General features: G+C 48.8%; 1 protein-coding gene across 1 annotated transcript; it reads right to left on the bottom strand.

Annotated features, from left to right (window-relative positions):
• Nucleotides 1–2955: 2955 nt before the first annotated feature.
• Nucleotides 2956–11771, bottom strand: BATF2 (basic leucine zipper ATF-like transcription factor 2). The gene is made up of 3 exons (XM_048857513.2): nucleotides 11467–11771; nucleotides 9531–9632; nucleotides 2956–6130 (listed from the first exon to the last, which is right to left on the bottom strand). The coding sequence occupies exons 1-3, from the start codon at nucleotides 11572–11574 to the stop codon at nucleotides 5936–5938; spliced, it is 405 nt and encodes a 134-aa protein (XP_048713470.1). The 5' UTR covers nucleotides 11575–11771; the 3' UTR covers nucleotides 2956–5935.
• Between the last annotated feature and the right edge of the window lie 407 nt (nucleotides 11772–12178).

Raw genomic sequence — 12178 nt, 5'->3', positions numbered from 1 at the left:
AATCACATCAGCCACACTATGGGAGGCTCGTTCACCTGCACATCTACCAATGTGATATATGCCATCATGTGCCAGCAATGCCCCTCTGCCATGTACATTGGCCAAACTGGACAGTCTCTACGTAAAAGACTTTTTGTGGCCCCCAATATCCTCCCAAAGTTCATTGTCCAGGTTTCAAGAGCCAGAAGGTTTCTTGCTGTTCTTCCCTTTCTGTGGGCTTCCCATCGCCTTGCTGATTTGTATGTAAATGGGGCTCCTATTGTTTGGATTCCACATATTGGAAAGAGTAAATTGCTGCCTTCCCTCATTTCTGGCACAGAACCTGTTTCTCCCTGAGTTTGGGCACAAATTTTAAAGTATAATATCAGTGACCATCCATCATTCCTCAGTGTTAATGCAGCATGACATTAATCACCAGTGTGTCACAGCTTTCATAAAACACCTTACTCTGTTGGAAGCAAAGGCATATTTAGACCCAACAAAAGCCTGCTGTGAATTTTAAGTTTGTTTTAATAATGTTTAACAGAGTAAGCATAAGTAGAACTATGTATGTGTAACAAATTGTAATTATGTTTAGTGGTGCGCACGTGTTTTAAAAAAAGAAAAGCAATCACGTTTGCCAAAACAAACAAAGTAACTAAAAAGCTAGAAAAAATGTTTAAACCAACAATTTAAACCAGGGGAAGAAAGTTAATATAAAAACAAACAAATATATATAAAAAAATAACCAAGTTATAAATAAGTTTGTGTAACAAAGGGAGGTTGAAGCTGTATTGGCAGGTGCTAAAGGCAACTGTAATAAGATTGTCCTGATAAGCTTCCCACTTGTGTGTAATTGATCATGGCTTGCTGGGTGTTTTGCCTTAATAAATTTGTTAAACCCATCTGCTAAGTAAGTAAATCTCAATCCAACATACTCAATACACTTTTATAATACAGTAATTTTATAAAAATCAGTTGAGTCAATTGCTTAGCACTTGAAGTGCAGACCCCCTGTCTTTACAGCCCGGTAAACCATTGAAATGGATTCTCAGATAAAGTTCCTTTCCTCCTGCTCGGAACAGTTGCCATGCACTCTGGAGAAAACTTCATTCTGGTTCCTCCCCTGCTGGTGAGAGATGAGTTGGTACCTCCTTCTCCTGTTAGCTTGATGGCTTTGTTTACTGCGTATGTAAATACATCTTCAATGTCTCTGCTTGACGACCAGGCTTGTCAGACAAGCAAATACACATCCCATTGTCCAAGGCAGACTGGGCTTATGTGGTGCTTGCCAAACACAGTTTAAGAACATAATTCTAGCACATATTCATGACTCCTTGTACACACCCTGTACATACATCACACAAGAATATTAATGATCAGGGAGTGTAGTGAGGAAGAGTGGCCTCCCTCCAGCACAGAGGGGTTTAATGCTTCCTGGTGGGTGTTGCCAACCTTGCCATGCCCACCTCCCTTGCAGGAAGTGTTGGGGGTGGACAGGAATTATAAGAAGAGGGCCCTGCACTAGCTCAGTTGTGGCTGGACCAGGGAAGGAGGCAGATGTCCCTCCCAGGGAGCTGAGCCCTCAGCTGAGCCTGTGGCTGGTAGCAGGGAAGAAAAGGCAACCCATGGCCCCAGGAGATGAAGACCCTGGGGAGAAACCAGAGGAAGGGCCGCCTGACTGTGAGACAGAGACAGATCCCAATGGTCACAGAGCAGCAACAGCAGGAACTAGTCAGAAGTAGCCCAAGGAAACAAGACTTTGGTCTGCTTGTGCTGCTGGGATGTAAGGCAGCGAGTATTTCCCCAGTGGCAGGATCGCCTGCCACTGGTAGGGCCTAGGGCTGGGTCCCCTTAACCCCAGCCCCCTGCTCAGGGCTGGCCACCCACTAACCTTTAGGTCCAAAGGCCAGCAACGGACAGTTTAATTGTTGCTATTTGCCCCTGCAAGGAGGCAGAGGGCTGTAGAATGCTTCACCCACAGGACCGGAGCCTTAGACTCTGCCGTGTACCCTAGCCAGGAGGCTGGGGCTACCAGCTGACATGTCCATTCCTCCTTTTTGGAGACCTGAACTGGTATCTGGGTGATTGTCCGCCAGCCATTCTACCTGGCAGCTGCACATACCAACTCCCTGATGCCACCAAGAGGTGACACCCTGACCCTGAAAGGGAGGACAGTTGCAGGGAGTTATTAGTTTTCCAGTGGTATATTACATGCCACCTTCTGGGTCTATATCATGACCACTATGTGTTGGGTGTAGTGTGTGTGTGTGTGTGTGAGGCCTGACGCGTTGTTGACAGTAATGAACCACCTCTGTGTCACACCTAGTTTCGTCCATTTAACTGTACTTGCCTTTCAGGGTGTATGTCCCAAATCTCGGTGATCCCCTACTAAGGGGAGTGCTGTGAGGATAAATCCATCAGGCCAGCTAAGAACCTAGGGAGACCTCAGCCCCACAGAAACTCAGCAAACATCAAGTGGAAATTTCTCTCTGTTTAAGCAAACTGGCCATGTGGGAAGCAGCAATTGAAATAAAATCCGGGTGGTGAATGGACAGGGTACAATGATGGCTTTCTGTGGTCTACAGTCTCCCAGCAGCAGGTAAGTGCAGGAGGGGTATAGGGTTGGCAGAGATCTCATCCTAAGGTAGTGGATGACACAAAAGGCAGCATTTCAGGCACAAAGGAGTTGGTATTGATTGAAGCTAGTGAGCTGTGTGAGAATTTCCACTTGGCATTTCAGTATGTGAGGGTAAATTTTGGAGTTGGTTGAAAATTTTTCAACCAAACAGGTTTCCATTTTTGAAGAAGAAAAAAAAATGAAAAATTCTCAAAACCAGAAAGTATTGTTTTAACATTGAAACAAAGTGAGAAATTTCCATCAGTGTCAGAAGTGTTTTATTTTTACTTTCTTCTTTTGATTCATTTTCTTTAGACTTTATGTTAAAATATTCAACAGAACATATATATGGTATGTTACAAATAGAACATGTAGAATTATAACCAATAGTAAAGTGAATTTTACTATTATATAAAAGTTTCAATGAAACACTTGTCATTGTTGAAATAACACAGTTTTGTCTTCTTGAAACAAAATGACTCAATGCGTTTGAATCTTTTGTTTCTCAGGAAAACTTCCAAAATTCAGCTTTTAGATTCAGAATGAAACATTTGCAATGTCAGAACCTTCCTCAAAAGGGGGATTCCGGATCCCAACTAGCTCTAGTTAATTTTCCTTGGAAAGCTCCATCCAGACAGGGCATTCCTGGACTTGCACTTTAGCTGGTGCTGGTCACACTAAGGAGGTACAGACCTGTTGGCCCATCTAGCCTAGTATCCTATCTCTGACACTGGCTGCACTCGCTGCTTCCCAGGAAGCTGCAAGGAACTCTGCATTTAGGGGATAACCTGCCCTCAGGGACCGTGGCCTCCTGACCCCCATTAGTTAGAGGTGAGTTTATGCTCTGAAGCAGCTTGGGCTCAATAGATGTTCCTGTAATATTACGGCTGCTAATGCACATATTATCATGGGCCCCGATGTTGGCTGGGGTGCCTAGGCATTACCTAAATACTAATAATGCACACACCATAATATGGGCCCTGATCTCTGTCTGAGCCCAACTAATGTACACACCCCAGCTGGGCCCTGAGCTTCTTTTTGGTCCTACATGCGACTGTGCTACTAACTAGTAGCTAAACGCCCATGCTTGTACACGTGGCATTTTTTCCTTAGGGTTCTCCTTCCTTTAGCCTCTCTGTGGCTGGTGAGGGTTGCTTTCTTTTGTGGCATTGTGTGTGTGACCAAAGCTTAGAGTGGCATGGGAAACAGTGCTGCCATATACCAGTAAGTATGGGCACTGTGCCCAATTCTGTAGGGCTTGGAATCTGATTATTTCAGTACCCGTGGGAGGCTTTCCCCAGTATTCCTGTCTACTATTCACTGAACATTGCAGCAGCAAACATGTTAACGCAGCACAAAGTGCCATGTATTTGTGAACAGGAAATAGAGAACAGCAGCAGTAAAGCCACGGAGGGAAGTAGTATTTTTGGGACCCTGAGTTTCTATCCATTGTGGTGTAGTGAGGCACAGCCCTGTTGTGCCCATCTTCTCTGATCAGCTGTCATACTTCAACTGCCTCAGAACCTTTGGCCTCCAGCATCCCATCCGGTTCTCCCATGGCCCAGGGATGATTGAACCTGGTGATATGCTAAGCGAAAAACACTCTCTGTCATGCTTGGCGCTGCTTCGCTGTGTGCTGACTCAATGGCAGTCCTGGAAGGCTTGTCTTGGTGTGTCAGTGGTGAGTGAAGCATGTGTGCTGGGGCTGTGTGCGTGGGGTTGCGGTGGGGGTAGTTTTGAAGAATTGTGGTAGCTGAATCAAGTAATCCAGCGTCTGTACAATCTCACGCATACAACCAATGAAAATTGTTAATGCAGCATAGCTATAGAGTAAGGATGGTGATCTCAGAAGTAACTCGACCAATGGTCTAGGACTCCTGCCATGGCACAGATAAGTGCCTTACTATAGCTGTGCATCACAAGGGGGCACTCATTAAAAAATGGCTGGTACCACATGGCAAAGCCCGTCATGACTCAACCTGGTGCCCTGCTGAACAAAAAGAGCCCTCAAGCATGCTTGTAGCTGTTTCCATTGCTTCACACTCATGCTATAGCCATCATAGTCTTCAGAGAGTCGGGGGAGGTTTTGCCTTCCTCTGCAGTCTAGGGCATGTATCAAAGGCAGGTTTAAGCTAGTGTAAAGGGTGGAGTCTCTGTCCCTTGAAGTCTTTAAATCATGATTTGAGAACTTCAATGACTCAGCCAGAGGTTATGGGTCTATCACAGGAGTATGTGGGGGAGGTTCTGTGGCCTGCACTGTGCCTGAAGTCAGACTAGATAATCACTGTGGTCCCTTCTGGGCTTCCTGTGAGAGTGACATTCCTGGACTCTGATTATATGGCTAATGTGTACACCATAATGGGGTGCCTGGCTCATAATATACCAATCTAATAAGTGAGCCTCCGCCTCAAAAACTGAACCCCCTCCTACAAGAGAATAAACCCAGTTTAATTTAAGGTTCACACCTGTGCAGACACAAACCCCAAACCAATAGACTCTCATGCAGAAACACAGTGTCTATTACATAGAACAGACATTTACAAAAATGTCAGAAGTTCACCCTTGTCTCATTAAACATGGCGCCCAGTTAGCAAAGAACCCAGGAAAATAACAGTTCTTTTTCAGTCCAAACAATTGCCCAGACAGCAGCTTGGTAATGGCTCCTTAGGGTAAAATTTACCCTGTACTTAAGGCTAGGGAAAAAGCCTGGACACCATAATGCAACAGAGCTGCACTGAGGGCTAAATGGATAGGGCCTAGCACTAGCCCCTCTGAGTTGCACCTTTTAGGGAATCCTAGTGGATTGGCATCCCCAGTTCTGTGGTAGGGGGGAAACCAGGCTGGCTAGAGCAAGGTCAGGTGTTGGCTGGAGGTTGGGAGTGTGAATTTTATGAGTCTCCTCACATGGCACCAGTTTGTTTTGGCTTTAGTGTTAGACAGCATCAGACAGGGTCTTCTGCTCCCCATTCTGTGCTGGGTTCTGTCTGTGCCTGATCCCATTCTGGGATACCTCAGGGATTGGTCAGGAATTCCCCCTCTAACCATGACCTGCAGAAGATGGTTTGATTGTTGTGGAGAGATCGGCTGCCTGGAAGGAAGCAAAGTTGCATCCACTCACCAGCCCACCTCCCAGATTACGTTTGGTGCTGTCCTTTCAAGCATCGGCTTCTGACTGAGGTCAAAGATGGAACTACATGGGCTGTGGGCCTGAGCCAGGGCAGCAGGGAGGGAGAGATACTGGACTGGATGGGTCCATGGGTCTGATTCAGCGCAGCAGCTCTTCTCTCACAGTTTAACAGCCCTCCTTAGCTTATGACTCCCAAAGGGTAGCCAGGGTCACTGTATCCCCTGGTTCAGCTCCTCAGCCAGCCAGTGCAGAATGGGAGTCTGTGTTGGCAAGGAGGGAGTCAGCATGTCTGGGCAGGTGGATTCATGGTTCTTGAGCATTTGAGTCCAGTACTTCAGCTCCTCCTTCAGGGTCTCAATCTCCTTCTTCAGGGCTGTGTTATCCTGCTCCAGCTGCTCATGTTGCTGGGGTGAAGGGAGCAAAGAAAGAAGGGTTTAGACTAAAATTCAGGCAACACTGGAGAATGGGTCTCTAGGAGGCCAGGTTCAGCAAGGAGAGGGAGTGGAGTCTAATGGGTTAGAAGGGGAGAGGGGTGCTGGGAGTCAGGACTCCTGGGTTCTGTTCTCAGTTCTCATTCTTACTACTTGATTATTAGTAAGGTTAATATTTTGTCACCATTATTTTTAGTACAAGTCAGGGACAGGTCACGGTCAATAAACAAAAATTCACAGAAACCTGTGACCTGTCCCTGACTTTTATCAAAATAATTGTGACAAAATAGGGCTGATGGGCGGAGGACTGAAGCCCGAGCGGGGTGGGGAAGAGCCTGAGCCCTGCTGTGGAAGGGGGGAGGGGTCCAGCATGCACTGCTGCTGTGGCTTGGAGCGCTGGGGGCCACCCGTGGCAGCTGGGAGCTCCGGGGACCCCCCACCACAGCTGAAAGCTCTGGGACCGATGACTTGGAGCTCTGGGTCCCCATGCCAGCTGGGAGCTCCAGGGCCCCTGCTGGCTGACAGCTCCAGCCTGTCCCCTCAGGGCTGAAGTGGAAAATGTCACAGAGGTCTCTAAAAGTCATGGAATCCATGATGTAATCTTCTCCTTAATTATTAGGAAGATCAGCTCTATTAATTATTTCTAGCCAATTCTGTGCAGAACACCAGTGATCCCTAGTGGTTGATGTGGGGGCAGGCACAGTCACAGAATAGCAAACAGCAACAGTAGGTACGCAGCTGACTCCAGACAGCGGGGCACAGGCTCTGATGGTGCTTTCACATCAATGCCCATACAGCAGGACATGGGTGCTGGGTGAATAGGCTGGTCACTGGCTCTCATGAGCCAAATTCTGCTCCTAGTTACCCCCATATCTGCTTTTACAGGGTCATGCAGAGGGACAGAATTGGGCCCTAAAAACTGTAGATAATCCATGGCCAATAACATAATCCTGCTGGTGCAAGGATAGACGCCTGATTTCCCCCACCCTCCACCTGCTATTGGCTGTGCTGGATCTAGGACTCCTGGCTGAACAGTTCCGGTTCTATCCAGCAGGGGACGCTGCTGTGCCAGCACATGCATCACACTATGCGCCCTGTGGCTGCGTGAGCATTGCCCTCAGCGCTGCCATCCCTCCCCGGGCCTTTAACTCCACAGCCTTCCCCTCGCATGGATGGGGCTTGAGGATTTCTAGGCACCTTGATTGCATTGAAGGTGAGGTGTGGGGGTTGATGAGGGGCCAAAAAGGCCCTGGGGTAAAGAATAATAAGGAAAATTTTCCAGTGCTGTTCTGTACATCAACGGTGCGGCCTCCTCTGGAATACTGGATAGCAGAGGAAGGTGGGCGCAGTGGTCAGAGTCAATTCCCTGCTCTGCCACAGATTTCCTCTATGGGCTTAGGCAAGTCCCTTAGTCTCTATGTGGCTGACTTTCCCCTTCTATACAATGAGGAAAATAGCACTGCCCTGCCTCATTGGGGTGTGGAGAATAAAAATGCATTAAGGCCAGTGAGATGCTCAGTGACTAGGGTAATGGGGTGCAGACAGGTACCTGAGCTAGGTTCTGTGTGCACTGCTGGTCACCCCATCTCCAAAAGGACATCGCAGAATGAGCAGGGGGGTTAGAGGCCTGAAAACACTCTCTGAAAAGACTGGGATGGGTTTCAAGGAGACAAAGGAGAGGGAACATGATCAAAGTCTCTAAAATACTGACTAGTCTAGAGAAGGGAGATGAGAGCTTCTGTTCTCTGTGTCTCGTACCATAAGAACAAGGGGCTGTTCGATTAAATTGAAAGAGAGAAATTCACAACCAATCAAAGGAGAAGCTCACTTATACAACATGGCATTTGACTGTGGAACTCTCTGCCACAGCAAGTCACTGGGGCCAAGAGGTTAGCAAGACTCTGAAAAAGGAGTGTGGAAACGGATATGGAGAACAGGAATAGCTGCTTTTATGGGAACCTTACACCTTTCTCTGATGCATCTGTTGCTGGGCACTGTCAGAGACAGGCTACTGGGCCAGCCTGGCACATCCTATGTTCCTGCTCTGTGCAAGGTCTCTTGTCTCTCACTGGCTCCCAGCAGAGTCCATACCACTGAGCGCTTTTGCTATCACTTTCCCTCTGACAGCTCAGCTGGACATAGCCTTGTGTCCTTGCTAGACACGGTGTCTCCTTAACCAATTGCATGCAAAAGGAATGGTTTGGAAAACCCCCTGGGTACCTTGCTACCGGGATGTAATAGAGAATGGAGGGCTAGAAATTCTGCAGCTCACAAATGCGATGGAACAGACTAGTAAGAGACGGTGAGAGTCTAATGGGTATGCACGGTCTGGGAGTCAGGACACCTGGGTTCATAGATTTTAAGGCCACAAGGGACCATCATGATCGATTCTAGTCTGACCTCCTGCATAGCACAAACCAGAGAAGCTCATTCCTAGCTTGATCCCAGCTCTGCCACTGACCTGCTGGGTGAGCCTGGGTAAGTCCCTTCCCCGCTTTATGCCTCTTTCCCCTCCCACCCTTTGTCTATCTAAACTGTCAGCTCTTCAGGGCATACAGTGATGTGAGGACTAACACGCAGGACGGGAGCCAGGACTCCTGGATTCTAGCCCCAGCTCTGGGAGAGGAGGGGGAGGTTTCATGGGCTAGAGCAGGGAGAGGGCTCAGAATCATTTCCATGAAGGTGGCAGCTGAGCCCAGGAGGAATGAGTCCCAGTGTTCCCCCGGCCCTAGCCACTAAAGCTTATTCCTCTCCAAGAGCAGAGAACAGAACCCACGAGTCCTGACTCCCAGTCTCCTGCTGTGATCATGGGCCTGCACTGACTTCACACAAACGCACCAGATCCCACACCAGCAAACTGTGAGGGGCCCAGGGGCCACACTTAATGCATGTGGCTATTTTTGGTTCACAAAACCCCAACTTTCTGGTGCTGCAGGAAACCATCTTGCAGAGCCCCAGCTCCTCATCCTGCCTCCCATCCTTGGCTCTGGACAGCCGGGACGGCACCTCACCCCATCATCCCATGCTTGGGTCTTAAAGAGCCAGCGATTGCTCCAGGGCTAGAGAGTGAGATCCTCCCTCCTCCAAGGCTGTGGTTCCAGCATGTCTTACTAAGGAATCCCACCTCAGGGCCTTGCCACTTGTGCTGACAGAGAATCCCTGCTCACAGGTAGAAGTATAGGCCTTAGGACACATAGTTATACAGTTCTGATCACCTCCACCAGAGGGCAGTAGTCCTCGCACCTATGACTTCCCTGACTCCCACCATCAGTTCTTGTTAAGTTGCTAATGGGGGAGCCTTCCCTTTGGGGGGTCCTGCACCAGCGCCCCTATATTTCATCCTGTCTTGTCACTGTTAGCCCCCTTCACTGACCTGATGGAGCTCGTCCGCCTTCTCCGTGTGCTTCTGTCGGCTCCTCTGGGCAGCTGCCCGATTCTTTTGACGTCTTTTCAGCTTCTTTTCTTCCAAAGAATTCTGGGAGATAAATCAACCAGTGAGGCACGAGATGAGTTGGCTGGGCCTCAGCTGAGGGGGCTCCCCAGAACAGAGGGCACTAGCTGATCCCCAACCCACCCTCTTAGCAGTGAGGCCGAGGGCTGGATGGGCCACTGGGGCTGACCCCCTTCTCCCCTCCTAGAAGTTGGGTGAAGTGAAGCCAACCATGGGGAAGAGCAAGGGGAGAAGGGAGGATACCTGCCCTGCTGCTACCCACACTGTACCTGCGCTGGGGATAGAAACAGGGTGCTGTGGGATCCACTGGGTTAGAACAGGAGACTATGTCAGGGCTCCTGGGTTCTAGTCTTGGTTCAGGGAGGGGAGTAGAGTCTAGTGGTTAGAGCTGGGGAGGGCACTCAGGACTTTAGAGGTGTCTCTTCTCTTCTCTTTATCATCCCAAGTGAACACAAGCCAACAACAAAGCACCAGAGTTCTGGGGCAATAGAACACATAGGACTATGGCTGTTGGCACTGGCTACTTTGAACACACACCAGTCATGGCTCAATGGTGAATCTGCTCAGGGCTGACCCTGTCCCGCTATGCCTCATGGCAGCCATGGGCACACTCCTTCATGCATACAAGGGCTGTGGCTTTTGAAAGCCCCCAGGGGATTTAAGAGCACAGGCCCAGTGACTGTCTGTGGGTTGGGGCTCCTAGGTGACCTAGGCACTGTGGCGAGTCCCACCCAGGCTGGCAGTCAGTCTCCCTGTTGTGATCCCAACTACCTGAGGGGAACCTGGAGTCAATGCTGGGCATGAATTGGTTATTCCAGGGTGACAGACAGCTACAGCTGACCCTCTGCCTGTCTCCCCACATCTTTCTCACTTTTTACACACACACAATCTGGCTCAGACACAGTCTTTGTCATATACACAGTCACACAATCTCCCTTTCACACAGGCAGACACATACACACACATTCAGATACACAAAATATCTGTCAAATGTTCAGACACACAATCTCTCTCTCTGTGACACACAAAAACACTACACTCCTACCCATACAGTTGTCTCTGTCACACAAACACTTTCTCACACACTCTCTTGCACAGTTCTCTCTCTCTCTCTCACACACACACACTGTCAAACACACATACTATTTTCTGTCACACACACAGGTCTCTGTCTCACACTGTTCTCTCTCTCACACACACACTGACACACATACAGGTCTCTCTCTCAGAGACACACACACAGATCTCTGTCTCATACACACACACAGTCACACAACACACAGTTCTCTGTCTATCACACTCACTGTCACACATACTCACGTACACATACAGGTCTCTGTCACACACACAAGCACAGTTCTTTCTGTCACACATTTTCTCACACACATGCTCTTGCACACATGCACAGTTCCCTCTCACACACACACACTGGCAAACACACACATTTCACACACACGGTTTTCTGCCACACACACACACAGGTCTCTGTCTCACACAGATCTTTCTTGACAGGTTTCAGAGTAGCAGCCATGTTAGCCTTTATTCGCAAAAAGAAAAGGAGTACTTGTGGCACCTTAGAGACTAACAAATTTATTTGAGCATAAGCTTTCGTGAGCTACATCCGATGAAGTGAGCTGTAGCTCACAAAAGCTCATGCTCAAATAAATTTGTCAGTCTCTAAGGTGCCACAAGTCCTCCTTTTCTTTTTACAGATCTTTCTGTCTCTCTTACACACACAGTCACACAGTTCTGTGTCTCACATACACATTGTCACACATGCACAGTTCTGGCACACTCACACAGTTCTCTCTGTCACACACTCACACAATCTCTCTCACACAGCTCTCTCTGTACTTACCACTCCAGACATTAGTATATTCCCACCCTGCAAGTTCTCAGAGAGGCAGCTAGTGCTGCTCTGGGACAGAGGGTTAGTCCCAAACCGCTCCATGCTGTGGACATGCATGGGGTTAGCTCTTGAGGTGACAGACCACCAAGGAAAAGTGTGTCCTCAGGCAGAGGGGTGCTTAGGACCTTGGGATCATCCCGAGAGCCCCTGTGCTTCGCTGGCCTGGCCAAGCTCTCCCTCACAGGCTGCCAGCCATCTCCTAAGAGTCCAGTGCATTCGAGACTCCAGCCTTTATATTCGTGACGCCAGCCTCAGTTTCGATTTATCCTAAACCAGACCTTTGCTCAGAAAAGTCTGGCTCAGCTGGAAGACACGTGTTTGGAATTTCCTGCTTTGTGGGCAAGCCCAAGAGCTTCCTCCTATCTGGCTGGAGACAGAAACATGCAGCGTCCCCTGGCCAGTTCCCTAAGTCCTTTCACTTTTCTGCAGGCAGCTGGTTCCTCATTCCTGCCTACGGGGACCAGATAGTAAGTATGAAAAATTGGAACGGGGCATAGGGGTGGGAGGTAATAGGCACCTATATAAGACAAAGCCCAGAATATCGGGACTGTCCCTATAAAATTGGGACATCTGGTCACCCTATTCCTGCCCATGATTGCCCCTGTCCCCAGGTCTGTTCAGAGCTTCCTCACCACCCTGCTGGCCTGGCAGCCAGTCCCAG

Source organism: Caretta caretta, chromosome 7 (genome assembly GCF_965140235.1).
Source record: "Caretta caretta isolate rCarCar2 chromosome 7, rCarCar1.hap1, whole genome shotgun sequence".
NCBI classification, from domain to species: Eukaryota; Metazoa; Chordata; order Testudines; family Cheloniidae; genus Caretta; species Caretta caretta.
The sequence above is the reverse complement of the archived record's forward strand: the minus strand, read 5'-3'. Positions and strand labels throughout refer to the sequence as shown.